The sequence below is a fragment of the Prionailurus bengalensis genome, chromosome B1 (genome assembly GCF_016509475.1).
Source record: "Prionailurus bengalensis isolate Pbe53 chromosome B1, Fcat_Pben_1.1_paternal_pri, whole genome shotgun sequence".
Lineage (NCBI taxonomy): Eukaryota > Metazoa > Chordata > Mammalia > Carnivora > Felidae > Prionailurus > Prionailurus bengalensis.
Genome location: NC_057344.1, coordinates 97,385,884 through 97,399,065, shown reverse-complemented (window position 1 = coordinate 97,399,065; position 13,182 = coordinate 97,385,884). Strand labels below are relative to the sequence as shown.

At 35.2% G+C, this 13,182-nt stretch overlaps 1 protein-coding gene across 2 annotated transcripts in view; it reads left to right on the top strand.

The window, feature by feature from the left end:
• The window catches only part of INTU (inturned planar cell polarity protein), a 101,553-nt gene that overhangs the window by 49,052 nt on the left and 39,319 nt on the right, over nucleotides 1-13,182 (top strand). For both annotated transcript variants that reach the window (XM_043568837.1, XM_043568830.1), the window contains exons 5-6: nucleotides 787-905; nucleotides 7,018-7,107. In XM_043568837.1, the coding sequence (XP_043424772.1) occupies nucleotides 787-905; nucleotides 7,018-7,107 (209 nt within the window). The remainder of the gene's footprint in view (nucleotides 1-786; nucleotides 906-7,017; nucleotides 7,108-13,182) is intronic.

Below are 13,182 nucleotides of genomic sequence, written 5' to 3'. Positions count from 1 at the left end.
TTTATTTTATTTTATAAAAACTGTTTGTTTCTTGGGAACATGCTTTTCTTGAAAACAAAAAAATATATATTAAGCATTTTGTGAATTATAGATCTAGTTTTTTCCATAATTTAAAATGTGCTTTCTTTTAAAGTTTAATTTGTGGTGGGCAAACCCTTTTACATTTAAGACAGATAAGATATTATAATATCATAATACTGCTTTCTCTCTACTTGCACTACTTTCATTTTGTATTCTTACTTTGTAAATTTAATTGTAGTACCGTCTTATGTTTGAATAAGGATTTAATGATTTCACCAAAGATGATGATTATCTTTTAAATGTCAGTAATGAAAGTAATTAAAATTAAAGACTCTTACAAGTTACATGTGGTATCCATACAGATACACTACCACAGGAGATCAGAAAATTTGAGTAATTAAATATAATAAAATATTATTATTAGAATTTATTGTAAAGGAGATTAAAGTTTAAAACATTGAAATTAATTGTAATTATTCTAACTAATGAGTGTCCTACTCAGTATATACTTTGGTATTATGACCAATTTTGACAGTTTGTAACTGACTTCCAAATGTAGTGTTTTAAATACTAGGTAATGTGTTAAAATTCCAGACATACTTCCTTTCTTGTGTTTGTTTGAATGAAACTTCCCCTGAAGCTGAAAGGATTCATTTTTTTGTTCTTTTCTTAATAGTACAAAGCCTGAAGTTTCCATGACAAAAGTAATGGTTGGAAAATTTGCGGGGGGAGGGTTGATCACTTCTCTTTCTTTTCATTTAACAGCAGGAAATTCTTTATCATTATCCAGTTTCTGATGCATCTCAGAAACTGAAAAGTGTGAGAGGGATATTTCTCACACTCTGTGACATGTTGGAAAATGTAACTGGGACACAAGTTACTAGGTAAGAATTGATTTTTATTTAGCTTTTATTCTATTTCTTGCAAGTTCTGTACCTTGGTTCTGACAAAATACTAATACAAGTACTTATTATACAAATATATTTGTATCTATAATGTAGATATCTATATAGCAGATATGATGTCTGCAGATATTTTGTTTCTTACCTAACATTTCTACTGGTCACCTATAAGGTGTAAGTTCTCAATACAGCTGTAGATCTGGGTGTTTGGCAGACTTTAAATAACAAATTTGGACTAATGACATATATTGTAGCATTTATTCATGAAGGTGGTATTTCTTAAGCATGACATTATGTTGAGTCCGGGCTCTTTCATGTTTTTGTCTTGATTATTAATTTGCTAGGCAATACTCCTGTGGTTGGTAAGAATGACTGAACACTGCATTTTTCACGTAGTTCAAAATAGTCTGTTCTACAACAATGACAGAAAAAAACACAATACACATACACTTTAAGAAGAGGAGCCAGAATGTTCCTTGTATCATCTGTGCAAGTTAACTTGATGAATAAACAAGACTGATGTGAAATAATTTTTTGAAAAATAAAATATACCATATACTCAGTTATAGAGCCACACATCCCATTCAAAGTCGATTTAGTAAGCCCTGACTTTGAAATGCCACAGTTAACTTATGGGAGGAGGATGCTCAAAACTTGGTTGAGTTTTGTTTTTTGTTTTTTTAATAAAATAAATCTAGGGATTACAAACCATTTTTCTTTCTTAATATTTCAAAAGTTTTAGAAATATAAAGTTGGATTTTCTAAGGAACTTTTCCCATCTTTTGGTAAAAATGACACCTCTAAGATTCTAAAAGATAAGATCTGCAGGATAATAGCAAGAAGAATTTCCTTGTTTTCTAAATAAAAGTCATGTTTAATTCTGGAACTCATTTTCCAGACACTAGTAACTGAGGCTATATTTAATATATAAATTTGCATTCAAAAACACATGTTGAGTAAAATCATATGGTATTTGTCTTTCTCTGACTTATTTCACTTATCATAATACTCTAGCTCCATATATGTCACTGCAAATGGCAAGATTTCTTTTTTTTATGGTTGAGTAATATTCCATTGTGTATATATATATACCACCTCTTCTTTATCCATTCATCAGTCAGTGGACATTTAGGCTCTTTCCATAATTTAGTTGTTGTTGATAATGTTGCTTGTAGATAATGTTGCTATAAACATTGAGGTGTATATATCCCTTTGAATTAGTGTTTTAGTAATCTTTGGGAAAATACTTAGTGCAATTGCTAGATGGTAGGGTAGTTCTATTTTTAACTTTTTGAGGAACTTTCCTACTGTTTTCCAGAGCATCTGCACCAGTTTGCATTCCCCCCAACAATGCAAGAGGGTTCCCTTTTCTCTGCCAGCACCTATTGTGTCTTGTACTGTTGGTTTTAGCCATTCTGATAGGTATGAGGTCATACCTCATTATAGTATTGATTTGCATTTCCCTGGTAATGAGTGATGTTGAACATCTTCTCATGTGTCTGTTGGCCATCTGTATGTCTTCTTTGGAAAAATGTCTATTCATGTCTTCTGCCCATTTTTTTAGTTGGATTATTTGTTTTTTGGGCGTTGAGTTTTATAAGTTCTTTATGTATTTTGGATACTAACCCTTTATCAGATACGTAATTTGCAAATATCTCCTCCCATTCCATAGATTGCCTTTTAGTTTTGTTGACTGTTTCCTTCACTGTGCAGAAGCTTATTTTGATGATGTCCCAGTAGTTTATTTTTGCTTTTGTTTTCGTTGCCTTAGGAGACATATCTAGAAGTAAGTTGCTACAGCCAATGTCAAAGAAGTTACTGCCTGTGTTCTCCTTTAGGATTTTAATGGTTTCCTGTCTCACATTTAGATCTTTCATCCATTTTGAGTTTATTTTGGTGTATGGTGTAAGAAAGTGGTCCAGTTTCATTCTTCTCCATGTTGCTGTCCAGTTTTCCCAACACCATTTGTTGAAGAAACAGTCTTTTTTCCCATTGGATATTCTTTTTTTCCTCTTTGTTGGAGATTAATTGACCATATAGGTTTGGGTTTGTTTCTGGTTTTTCTATTCTGTGCCATTGATCTATGTGTCTGTTTTTATGCCTATACCAAACTGTCTTGATCACTACAGCTTTGTAATAAAACTTAAAGTCTAGAATTGTGATGTCTCTAGCTTTGCTTTTCTTTTTCAAGATTACTTTAGGGGTGCCTGGGTGGCTCAGTCTGTTAAGCGTCCGACTTCGGCTCAGGTCATGATCTCACGGTCCATGAGTTTGAGCCCTGTGTCGGGGTCTGTGCTGACAGCTCAGCAAGACCTTGTCTTGTTCCTGACCATAGAGGCAAATCTCTCAGTTTTTCCCCACTGAGGATGATATTAACTGCAGGTTTCTCATATAAGGCCTTTATTATGTTGAGATATGTTCTCTATAAACCTGCTTTGTTGAGGATTTTTATCATGAGTGAATGTTGTACTTTGTCAAATGCTTTTTCCTCCTCTATTGAAATGATATTTTTAAATTTTTATTAACGTGGTGTGTCACGTTGATTGATTTGCAAATATTGAACCTCCCTTGCAACTCAGGAATAAATCCCACTTGATTGTGGTGAATGATTTTTTTTGTAATGTTTGTTTATTTTTGAGAGAGAGAGAGAGAGAGAGAGAGAGAGAAAGGGGGGAGAGGCAGAGAGAGAGAGGGACAGACAGACGCTGACATCAGCGAGCCCAATGTGGTGCTTGAACCAATGAACTGGGAGATCATGATCTGAGCCAAAGTCAGACACTCGACCAACTGAGTTGAGGCAACTCAGGTGCCCCATGAATGATTTTTTTTAATGTGTTGTTGGATTCAGTTTGCTAGTAGTTTATTGAGAATTTTTGCATACACATTCATCAGAGATATTGGCCTAATGTTCTCTTTTTTAGTGGAGTCTTTATCTTTGCAACAACACAGATGGAGCTAGAGAGTATTATGCTAAGCTAAGTAAGTCAGAGAAAGACAAATACCAAACGATTTCACTCATATTTGGAATTTAAGAAACAAAACAAGTTAGCAAAGAGAAAATAAAATGAGAGAGCTAGGCAAACTAAGAAACAGACTTTTAACTATAGAGAACAAACTGCTGGTTACCAGGTGGGAAGTTGGTGGGAGGATAGGTAAAATAGATGATCGGGATTAAGGAATGCACTTGCTGTGATGAACGCTGGGTGATGTATGGAAGTGTTGAATCACTGTATTATACACCTGAAACTAATATTACACTGTATGTTTAATTGGAATTTAAAGGATTTTTAAAATTTATTTTATGTCTTTATAAATAGTTATTTAATTTTGAGAGAGACACAAAGCACAAGTGGAGGAGGGTCAGAGAGAGAGGGAGAGAGAGAATCCCAGCAGGCTCTGTGCTGTCAGTGAAGAACCCGACACATTGCTCGATCCCACGATCGACGAACAATGAGATCATGACTTGAGCTGAATCAAGAGGTGGACACTTAACCATCTGAACCACCCAGGAGCCCCAACTAACTGGAATTTAAATAAAACTTAACAAAAATTTAAAAAATATAATGATAGTAATGCCTGAAGATGATGTTAAAAAGATTAAAAAATATAATGTCTAGCAAATAGTATGCACTTGATTATAATAAAAAATAATAACAATAACAAATAGTATGTATTAAACATTAGAGAAAATAATTAAAATAATGATATGAAAAAATATGTTGCAGGCCTCCTTTTATTTTTTATTTTTACTTTTAAATGTTTCTTTATTTTTTTTTTTTAATTTTTTTTCAACGTTTATTTATTTTTGGGACAGCGGGAGACAGAGCATGAACCGGGGAGGGGCAGAGAGAGAGGGAGACACAGAATCGGAAACAGGCTCCAGGCTCTGAGCCATCAGCCCAGAGCCTGACGTGGGGCTCGAACTCACGGAGTGCGAGATCGTGACCTGGCTGAAGTCGGACGCTTAACCGACTGCGCCACCCAGGCGCCCCTCTTTATTTTTTTTGAGAGAGAGAGAAAGAGGATGCCCATAGGGAGGGGCAGAAAGAGAGAGGGAGAGAGAGAATCCCAAGCAGGCTCCATGTTCAGCATGGCGCCCAGCACAGGGCTCAATTTCACGACCATGAGATCACAACCTGAGCCGACATCAAGAGTCAGTTGCTTAACTGACTGAGTCACCCAGGTGCCCTCCTTTTATTTTTTTTTAAACAGCTTTATTGAGACATCATTCATTTATCATACAATTTGCCCATTTAAAGCATACAATTCAGCAACCATCACCACAGTCAATTTTAGAATATTTTCATGATACCCAAATAAAAACCTATACTGGACATTTCATGTGAATGAAATCATAATACATGCTTATTTATGACTGGCTTCTTAGGATAATGTTTTCAAAGTTCAGGCCTCCTTTTTAATCTTATTGGAAAGAAATTTTGTTTTAAGTTTCTCCACGTGGATTTGATTTTTTCTTTTTACTCTAAAGGATAGATGTTATTTTACTTGATGTTTAGATCTTGTTATTAATGATAAGATATGGATTAAACATGTGGAAAACAGTAAATGTAGGTAAAACAGTAAATATGTTTTTGTAAAACAGTAAATATGAAAATGATTATTATTTCAGGGATTCCTTAGCAACATGTACGTCTTGTATACACAGTTTTAAAACTATAGTGATATTAATGTCTGAGTATAAAAAGAATCTAATATTTGTCAAAAAGCATATATATTTTTAAACTTTATTAAGACAAAAGTAATATTTCTTTTGAAAAAAATCTATTTAGCAATTCATATATTCCAAGGACTCAACCAATGAAAACTGATGTGTGTATTCTCACTTAAAGAAAAAAAAACACTAAAGAAAAAAAAAGGAAGGGGTACATCTGGGCGACTTAGTCAGTTAAGTGTCTGACTCTTGATTTTGGCTAAGGTCATAACCTCATTGTTCGTGAGATCAAACCCCCCATCGGGCTCTGTGCTGACAGCGCAGAGCCTGCTTGAGATTCTCTTTCTCCCTCTCTCTCTCTCTGCCCCTTCCCTGCTTGCACACATGCACATGCTCTCTCCCTCTCAAAAATCAATAAACTTTAAAGCAAAAACAAACACTGAATATATTTTCTTCACACCATCTACCCACATTACAAGAAGGATCATACTCTGTTTTCATAGTTCTTTATTATATCTCTTTTTATTTTTTTTTTAATTTTTTTTTCTTCAAAGTTTATTTATTTTTGGGACAGAGAGAGGCAGAGCATGAACGGGGGAGGGGCAGAGAGAGAGGGAGACACAGAATCGGAAACAGTCTCCAGGCTCTGAGCCATCAGCCCAGAGCCTGACGCAGGGCTCGAACTCACGGACCACGAGATCATGACCTGGCTGAAGTCAGACGCTTAACTGACTGCGCCACCCAGGCGCCTCTATTATATCTCTTTTTAGAACACATTTATTATGTTTTCCAACTTGATTGAAGTAGAGTAAATTGCATATATGTAAAATATATAATTTGATCAGTTTTGACAGAGGTGTATACCCTGAGACCATTACCACAATGAATATATACATTATCCCAAAAGTTTCCTTGAGTACATGTTTAAATCTGACTTATATTTTGGTTCTTTGTTTAAGTACATGTGCCCCATATTGAATTATCACTTATGAGCTGGAACCATGTTGTCCTCTCTTTGTAATTTCTCTTAATAAATAGAAATTTCTCTTAATAAATTCTCTTAATAAATAGGCAATCAGAAAAGATTCGGTAAATTAGCACAGTAATGGAAGCTTTCTTTTGGGAAAAAAATAGTGTATAGTCACTTAATTTAGCAAAAGAATTTCAATACCTTTTACTGTAATGTGACTACTTTTGTTTGACCTGGAGCTTTTTATAGATATTTAAAAGAATATTTCAGAATACATTATTGTTGTTATACAATTCCTTGCCTTTTCTGTGTGACAGATAAATGCCAAGAAACTTGCTTATTAAGCATGCGGTTCTTAAATCATACCATGTGTAATCTTTTATGAGTGACTGTTTATAATTTTATGACATTTAAAGATATTCTGACTTTATTTTCACTCTATTTTTTCTTAGCTCATCCCTTCTTTTAAATGGGAAACAAATCCATGTGGCTTATTGGAAAGAATCTGACAAGTTGCTGTTAATTGGCCTGCCTGCTGAAGAGTAAGTTGAGATCTTTGTTTACCTTAAAATCTTTTCTAATATATTGCTAACAAAATCTGTTTCATTAAAAGTATGACATTTTTGTCAAAAGGCAAACTCCTTTAAACAGTCTTATGTTGGGGCACCTAGCTGGCTCAGTCTGGTTAAACCTCCAACTTCAGCTCAGGTCATGATCTCATGGTTGGTGGGTTTGAGTCCTGCATCGGGCTCTGTGCTGTCAGCTCAGAGCCTGGAACCTGCTTCAGATTCTGTGTCTCCCTCTCTCTCAGACCCTCCCCTGCTTATGGTCTGTCTCTCTCTCTCTCTCTCTCTCAAAAATAATAAACATTAAAAAAATTTTTTAATAAAAAAATAGTCTTATGTTTTAAATATCTGTTCCACCAGTGCAATAGCTACCTATGTTAATTTGATATTAAAAATATAAAAAGCGCTGGGAACACCCAGCTAGACCAATTAGTAAGAAGAAGGACTTTCAACACACTTTCTTATGAGATGTGGCCAGTGTGAAGGTGGCTGAGAGATGACCTTCTCTGCTCAAACTTTTGACAAGATCGTGGTTTGGATTTTGTGTGTTCGGTTTTTTACTGTTGGAGATTTTGGAAAATTAAAAGTCAAGGAAAAAGGTGTTTGGCCCTGATGTTGAGCACCTTTGACAAAATACAGTTGACCCTTAAACAACGTGGATTTGAATTGTGCTGATCCACTTATATGTAGGTTGTTTTCAATAAATATATTAGAAGGTTTTTTGGAGATTTGTGACAGTATGAAAAAGCTCACAGATGAACTACATAGTCTAGAAATATTGAAAATTTTGAGAAAAAGTTACATACGTCATGAATGCATAAAATATGTGTAGATACAGTCTGTTTTATCATTTACTACCATAAAATATACACAGATCTATTATTAAAAGTTAAAATTTATCAAAACTTAAACAAATACTTACATGGAGCTATTCGCAATTGAGAGAAGTGTAAACAAATGCAAAGATGCATTATTAAATCATAACTGCATAAAATTAACCATAGCACATACTGTACTACTGGAATAATCTTACTGCTATCTCCTATTGCTGCTGTTGCAGTGACCTCAAGTGTTACCTACTTACAACCCCCCGTGACGTTAATCATCTCTGTGTGAGCAGTTTGTCTTTCCAGTAAATTGCAGTAAAAAGTGATTTCTTGCAGTTCTTGCATATTTTTCTTCGTGCAATAGTGTAAACCTTGAATAACACCATGGGACCCATATGAAATGCCACTAGTAATGCTGGAAATGCTCCCAAGAAGCAGACAAAAGTTAGGACATTACAAGAAAAAGTTAAATTGCTTGATATGTACTATTGATTGAGATCTGCAGCTGCAATTGGCCACCATTTCAACATAAATAAATCCTGCATGAAGGCCATTGTAAAAAAGGAAAGGAAATTCCTGAAGCCATCACTACAGTTAGGCCAGCAGGTGCAAAAACATTGCACTTTTTGTGAAAAGATCTTTTTATCTTGTATTGAAAAAGCAATTTTTATGTAGGTGCAGGATTGCTAGAAAGAAGGCATACCTATAGACTAATATGATTTAAGAAAAAGCGGTCATGATATGACAACTTAAGGCAAAGGGAAGGTTAAGGATCTAAAGCAGGAGAATTTAATGCCAACACAAAGGATGGTCTGACAATTTTAGAAGCAGGTTTAGCTTTAAAAATGTCAAGATATCCGGAGAAGCAGATTCTGCTAAGAGACTGCAGATGACTTCCCAGATGTCATTAAAAAAATCAGTGAGGAGGAAGGATATCTGGCTCAAGGTTTTTTGTTTTTTGTTTTTTAATGTTTATTTATTTTTGAGAGAGTGCAAGCGGGAGAGGGGCAGAGAGAGGGGGACAGAGGATCCGAAGCGGGTCCTGCAATGACATCAGCAAGCCCAATGTGGGGCTTGAACTCATGAACCCCAAGATCATGACCTGAGCTGAAGTCAGACACTCAACCAACTGAGCCATCCAGGTGCGCCTCAAGGTTTTTAATACAGACAAAAGTGCCCTATTCTGGGAGAAAGAAAAATGTTACATAGGACATTAGTTAAGAAGAAAAGTGAGCACCGGAATTTAAGGTGGGAAGGAATAGGCTAACTCTGTTTTGTGAAGACACAGTCAGGTTTGTGATTAGGACTGCCTTTATGTATAAAGCTGCTAAGCCCCAAACCTTGAAAGGAAAAGATAAACACCAGTTGCCAGTCTTTTGGTTGTACAACAAGAAGGCCTGGGCAATGAGAATCCTTTTTCTGGACTGGTTCTGTTGATGCTTTGCCCCTGAAGTCAGGAAGTACTTCACCAGTAAGGGACTGCCTTTGAAAGTTCTTTTGATATTGGACAATGCCCCTGGCCACCCAGAACCCCATGAGTTCAGTACCAAAGATGTCAGTCTACTTGCCCCCAAACAAAACATCTCCAATTTAACCTCTAGATCAAGGGGTCGCAAGGGCCTTTAGACATCATTACACATGGTACTCTATGGAAAGGATTGTCAATGCCGTGGAGGGGGACCCCAATAGAACATCATGAAAGTCTGGAAGGACTACACCACTGAAGATGCCATTGTTGTTATAGAAAAAGCCACAAAATCATCAATCCTGAAACAATAAATTCTTGCTGGAGAAAATTGTGTCCAGATGTTGTGCGTGACTTCACAGGATTTATGACAGAGCCAATTAGGGAAATCATGAAAGAGATTGTGGATCTGGCAAAAAAGTGGCAGGGCAGGGAAGTGAAGGGTTTCAATATAAAAATCTTACAAAATTTCAAGAGCTAATAGACACCACACCTGAGGAATGAACAGAAGATGACTTAATGGAGATGTGCCATCTCCACACATGGCCACATCCAGTGCCAGCAAACAAATTGACACTAGACAATCCGGCCGTAATGTTCTAATTATTCAGGACTGTTTTTGACCTCTTTTATGACACAAACCCTTCTATGATATGGGCACTAATAATAAAGCAAATGGTGGAAGAAGTTTTGATAACATATAGGAATATTGTTAGAGAAACGAAAAAGCAGAAAAGTCAGAAAGAAATTACGATATATTTCTGTAAAGTTACACCAAGTGTGCCTGCCTCTCCTGCCTCCCCTTGCACCTCCACATCTGCTTATGCCACTCCTGAGACAGCAAGACCAACCCCTCCTCTTCCTCCTCCTTCTCCGCCTATTCAATATGAAGATGAGGAGGATGAAGATCTTTATGATGATCCACTTCCACTTAATGAATAGTAGATAATCATTATGCCATACAGTTAATAAACTTATCTGTTGTGCATTTGTGTGTCTTCGTGCAAATCAATATTTGCGAAAATCTAATAATTGTACAGCAAGAACTGTGTCATCATCATCGTTGTATAAGTATTCATCTTGTAGAACATCGCGTGCAAGATTTCTGTGGAAGGGAATAGTCTATCCATATAGAGGCATAAGATGATTGATATTTAATATAAAATTAATAATGTGTTAGTTTTCTTACTGCTTTATAACTTTGTTTTTTGCTTTTCTGCAGCAGTGTTTCCAGTATTGTGTTATGAATATAATACAGTGTGCCCTAAAAAATTTTTAATGATTTACTCTCTAGTCTATAGGCTAGGCTACCATGAAGTAATACTATCAATTATACTAGGCTACCATAAAGAAATCATATTGCTCTTTCTTCATTATCAACACATAAGTTGTCTGTAAATAAATATGAATTTCTTTTTAACATCTTTTCATTTTGGGTGTCTAGTGTTAGTAATATGTGTAAATCTACAGTGTTTTGTATCGCATAAGACCGTATTGATGTAGGTACTGACAGATGATTCATCTTGTAAACAGATGATACAAACTTATGGTATCAATTTCTCTTCTTATGATTTTCTTAATAACATTTTCTTTCCTCTAGCTTGCTTTATTGTAAGAATACAGTATATAATACATACAAGATATGTGTTAATTAACTGTTATCATAAGGCTTCCAGTCAACAGTAGGCTATTATTATTTAAGTTTTGGAGAAGTTAAAATTTATACTTGATTTTCAATTGCCTGGGGTGTAGGGACTCCTAACCTCTGCATTGTTCAAAGGTCAACTGTAATGAATATTTAACTTTAAAGTGACTTCTCTAATGGTATGTTTTATATTATTATTTTCACCTTCTTAACTTTTAATTTTAATGTATATATTATTTTTATAGTTGGAGATAAGAGCTGGATTGATGTTTATGAGTAGAATGTGAACCCAGGGACTACGTTAGGTATTTTACATTCATTAATCTCATTTAATCTTCAAAATCAGCTCCAGATGTATGTCATGATCTCTGGCCCCGTTTTATAAATGAGGAAAGTAAAACCAAGAGAAGATTAAATAACTTGCTAAAGATCACAAAACTAACAAGAAGCAGAATTGGAAATTGAAGGAGAGTCTTTCTGAATTATTTCTGAAACTACATTGCTTCCCTAATGTCATAAGACATTAAAAGCTGGGGGGGGGGGGGTGGATGGGGTAGGAATATGGAGAACTGCCCCCAAGGAGAGGTTTTTAATTATTGTTAGACTAGTCTTATGTCCCTGTTCAATGATTTTTTAAAACTTGTAATTTAGATTCTTCCCTGCTTTAAAAAAAAAAATGGACAACTTCTATTAAACTATTAACACATTTTAGTTTTAACCTTTTGGTGCATAGAACTATCATATATTATCTACCAAATAGTAATCAAATATCAAAATAAATACTATATTATGTGACTGACATAACGTTAGAGAATACCAGTTTAGATAACTTTTCTTTTGGTGTTGCCTTATGCTTCCCAAGGAAGAAAAAAGTAGACCTCAAAAAAATGCATTATACAGCTACTCTAGACATGAATATGACTATTTTCTATTATTGATGATTTTGTTAACAAGATTTCTTTCATTATATAACAGTGTATTAGTTATCTATTCCTAGGTAACAAATTACACCAAAATTTAGGGACTGAAAACAGCAGACATTTATTATCTCATAGGTGTCTTTGTGAGTCAGGAATTCATGAACGACTTAGCTGGGTAGTTCTGACTCAGGATCTGTCTTGAGGTTGCAGTCAAAATGTTGTCCAGGGATACAGTTATTTGAAGGCTTAACTGAAGCTAGAGCATCTGCTTCCAAGATGGCTTACACACATAGCCATTGTTGAGAGACCTTAGTTCCTTGCCAAATGGGTCTCTCCTGTAGAGCTGTTGGAATGTCCTCACATGTCAGCTGGCTTCCCCCAAAGCAAGTTATGGAGAAATAGATTTCTCCAAAACAGAGAAAGAGGGGAAGCTGACTTAGTCTTATAAATGATGCAGTCATTTCCACTATATACTATTTGTTAGGAGTAAGTTGCTAAGTCCAGCCCACACTCAAGGGAAGGGCAATTAAGCTGTACCTCTAGAGAGGAAGAGTAGTGAACAATCTGTTGACATGTTTTCATACCACAAACAGGAACTCCAAAGGAGACTATCGTGAAAAATTATCCAAATGATTGTGCTTTAAACATGTCTAATTTTGGACAAAAGGTTATATGATCTGTCATGAATGTATGATTCAAAAATTTTTTAAATTTCATTTATTTCTGTTCTAGTCTTTATTTTTTTTTCCTTCTGTTGACTTCGGGCTTTGTTCTTCTTTTTCTAGTTCCTTAGGATGTAAGGTTAGGTTGTTATTTGATACTTTTTTAGTTATCAAAGTAGGCCTGTATTGCTATAAACTTCCCTCCTAGAACAGCCTTTGCTGCATCCCCAAGATTTTTACCATTGTGTTTTCATTTTCATTTGTCTCCATGTGTTTCCTGTGTGTTTCAAAATGTTTAACTTGAAGGATAATGGTGCTGTGACATATACTACATGGTGACTCCCTTAACCAGCTAATTTGTATTTTTCTGACTCAAAAGAGACTATGATGAACCCTGCTAGAATACTGCCTTATGTCAATGGATCAGATTATGAAAAAACTGAGTTGTTTTGAAAGTATGGGTTTACAAGAATTGGAGAACACTCATTATAAATTACTTTAGGATAAAATAATTATGCTTAGACTTTTATAG